General features: G+C 49.3%; 1 protein-coding gene across 1 annotated transcript; it reads right to left on the bottom strand.

The window, feature by feature from the left end:
* Positions 1-761: 761 nt before the first annotated feature.
* H310_15279 (hypothetical protein) lies at positions 762-1,103 on the bottom strand (the record flags this gene model as incomplete). Its single annotated transcript, XM_008883265.1, has 1 exon — positions 762-1,103. The coding sequence occupies one exon, from the start codon at positions 1,101-1,103 to the stop codon at positions 762-764; it is 342 nt and encodes a 113-aa protein (XP_008881487.1).
* Positions 1,104-2,745: the final 1,642 nt, after the last annotated feature.

The following is a 2,745-nucleotide window of genomic DNA, read 5'->3' as shown; positions in this document are numbered from 1 at the left end:
TCATTAGAAGATACAGGACGTTCGAACTTTTCTTTATTTGATACAATGGTCACGTTGTAAGCGTAAGCGTTTGAGGCGATAGCGCAGTGGTAAAACACGTTGTGTGTCTTGAGTGAGCCCCGGGTTCGAGTCGCGGGCACGTCGAACTTTTTTGGTAAAAACTTCATAATTACCTTGGTTTAGTATGCAAAATAAATTTGCAAAAATACATCGAATTACAACCATTCATTGTGGGATGGCCTTTGCAAAGCATTGGCGAATGATGTCTTCAGTGCTCAAGTCGCAGGCAGCAACCGTACGTTTCACCATGGCCATTCGCTTTTGTTTCGCCGAAAGAGAGTAGGGATCCTCATCGTCTCCAACCACTTGTTCCTCATAAAGCCACAGGTTTTGAAGGCTCCTCTTGAATGGAGCCATCACACCGACGTCAAGAGGCTGGCAGACGGACGTTGAGTTCGGGGGCAGAGGGCACAAGTGCGTACCCAATTCGTCATACATGATCTTATATGACTCACCGGACACATGAGCATCGAAATTGTCCACAAGGACGACAGACGGGCCCTCGATGCGCTCGCCCAAGACGTCACGAAGGTACTGTGCCCAGACTCGCCTGTCCATCCAGGCATTGTCCTGAACAGCGTAGTAGTGACCAGCGGGAAAGGATGGGAATTCTTCGTTCTTAATGCGACCGCCGGGCTTGCCCTATATAATAATCATGAGAGGAAGCTTGCCGCCGTCAGGTGTGACCGTGAGGACACCTGTCAATCGCATGGAGTGCTTTCGCCGCAGGATATCTTCGAACTGCCACCCTTGACAGCCCAAATGTACGTCGGAGGGAGGTCATAGTGCATCCCGGTTTCGTCAACGTTGTACACACAATTCTTGTCGTAGGAGGCATATTCGCGGTGAAAGTCGGCAGCGAATTGCTGGTGAGTCTCGTTGAGGACGCTTTGTTTAAGCTTGCTTTTAGTTTGGCGTTGGCGAGAGAATCCATGGCGCTGGCAAAAGCGCTGGAACAGCCGGAGCAGCGAGTTGTATGCGGTTGTGGTATTTTTGTTGCGAGGTAGCCCAGGAGCCAATCTCTCTGGTTCAACTTGATCCATGTGATCATGTGAGTAGTTGTTAGTGCTCGTTCATTGTCACGAATGTAGTTTAAGAAGTCAATGAGACCAGGTGGGTCTGGGAACTCCTCATGTACCTACCTCCTGGTTCTACCTTATTTCGTTTCTTGTCTCCTTCGATGGCCAGCAGCACATGACGCTGCTGGTGCCAGCTTTGGCCTGTACGTCTTGGCACCTCGAGTGCTTTGGCGTGGAGACGGCATCACTGAGCCCAGTGGTGGTCACCAAGAAAGGTTATCGGACATTCCTGGTTGATAAAGTTGTTACAGCAATACAGTTGTTGTTGCCGGGCTGCAAATCCAAGACCATATGGTACAACAAGACAACGCAAGATCTCACGTTCGTGTCCAAAACGCTGCTGTGGTTACTGCCGGCCAGCTGGGATATACTGTACGCCCAGCCTTCCCGGAGTCCTGACATGAATGTGTTTGACTTAGACTTATACCGTGTAGCGTATATTATTCGAGACACCTCTTATATTCTGGACTCCTCCAAGAAAGAATAGATTTGCCTGCACACGAATATCAAGTTGCACAGAAGTCACTTCGCGCTCAACCTGCGCATACATACCTCTTATATCAAATATATACTCTCTAGATTAATATAATATCCATTTATAGAGGTGACATTATTTTTCGGAGGTGTGTTTGGCGCGGAGAGCTACAAGCACACCTGTGGTCACTCTGAATGCCGTGGCCGACAATGCTGATACAGTCATCGCGAGACGGAAGTCTCCTGGTCGCCCGGCTTTCAAGTACGGGCGCAAGGCCGTGCCAAAGCTGTACAAGAACAAGACAGTAGACTACAAACACCGACTTGAAGCGATAATCAAGTGTCTGAGATTGGCATGAGTTCCTTTCTCGACACCTACTGTGCTAACTCCACTGCCACCGAGCGAGAGAGCACAAGGAAGATGATCCATGGATGGGTGTCCCGCCGTGAGCACATCGAGGCTACCAGTGGTCAAGGGCTAGTTGACCGATTTTGCCGTCTATATCAACAAGGTGTCCACGCATTACAGGTGAGACGCTAGGAACACCGACTTATTAACTTACTACCGCTCGATTTTGAAGACATTTTTTGCCACACCGTCTGCGAACGTTTGCTGACCTCAACTTGGTTCAGACCAACGTTGGGCAAAGTTGTCGCTTCCCATCGAAGATGACAAGGCATCGAAAATTTGTAGCGCTGGATGTCAGCTTTGGTTGCGACTATCTCCTCCCGACCGCCTAGTTCATCTCAACCCAACGCATCCCAATCGTATCGACGACGTTTTCTGTTCGACATATTACACCAAGAGAACCTTCAGTCGACACGTTATAAAGTGGGCATGTACTAGAGAGTAATTCCACCACGAATGCGATTTACGGGATCGCGATTTACGCCGCAGGCGTATAGCTTTTCTTTTTGCTGCCTGTGAAACCAACCGAAGTGACGGCCTCTCTGAACAACCTTCTACAGCTCAGAAAGCCCATAAAGACGCACTACGAAGAATCAAAGAGCGGAATGAACTTGACTTGTTCCGCGAACGCATCGACTCACAAGAAGAGTGCTCATGCATCGTCTCCCGGCCACACAGCACGCTTGCAAATTCCCCATCAATGACGCTGCTGACTGGATACTC

The sequence above is a fragment of the Aphanomyces invadans genome (genome assembly GCF_000520115.1).
Source record: "Aphanomyces invadans strain NJM9701 unplaced genomic scaffold supercont1.292, whole genome shotgun sequence".
In the NCBI taxonomy this organism is placed as follows: domain Eukaryota; phylum Oomycota; class Saprolegniomycetes; order Saprolegniales; family Verrucalvaceae; genus Aphanomyces; species Aphanomyces invadans.
This window is presented reverse-complemented; position numbering and strand designations above follow the sequence as displayed.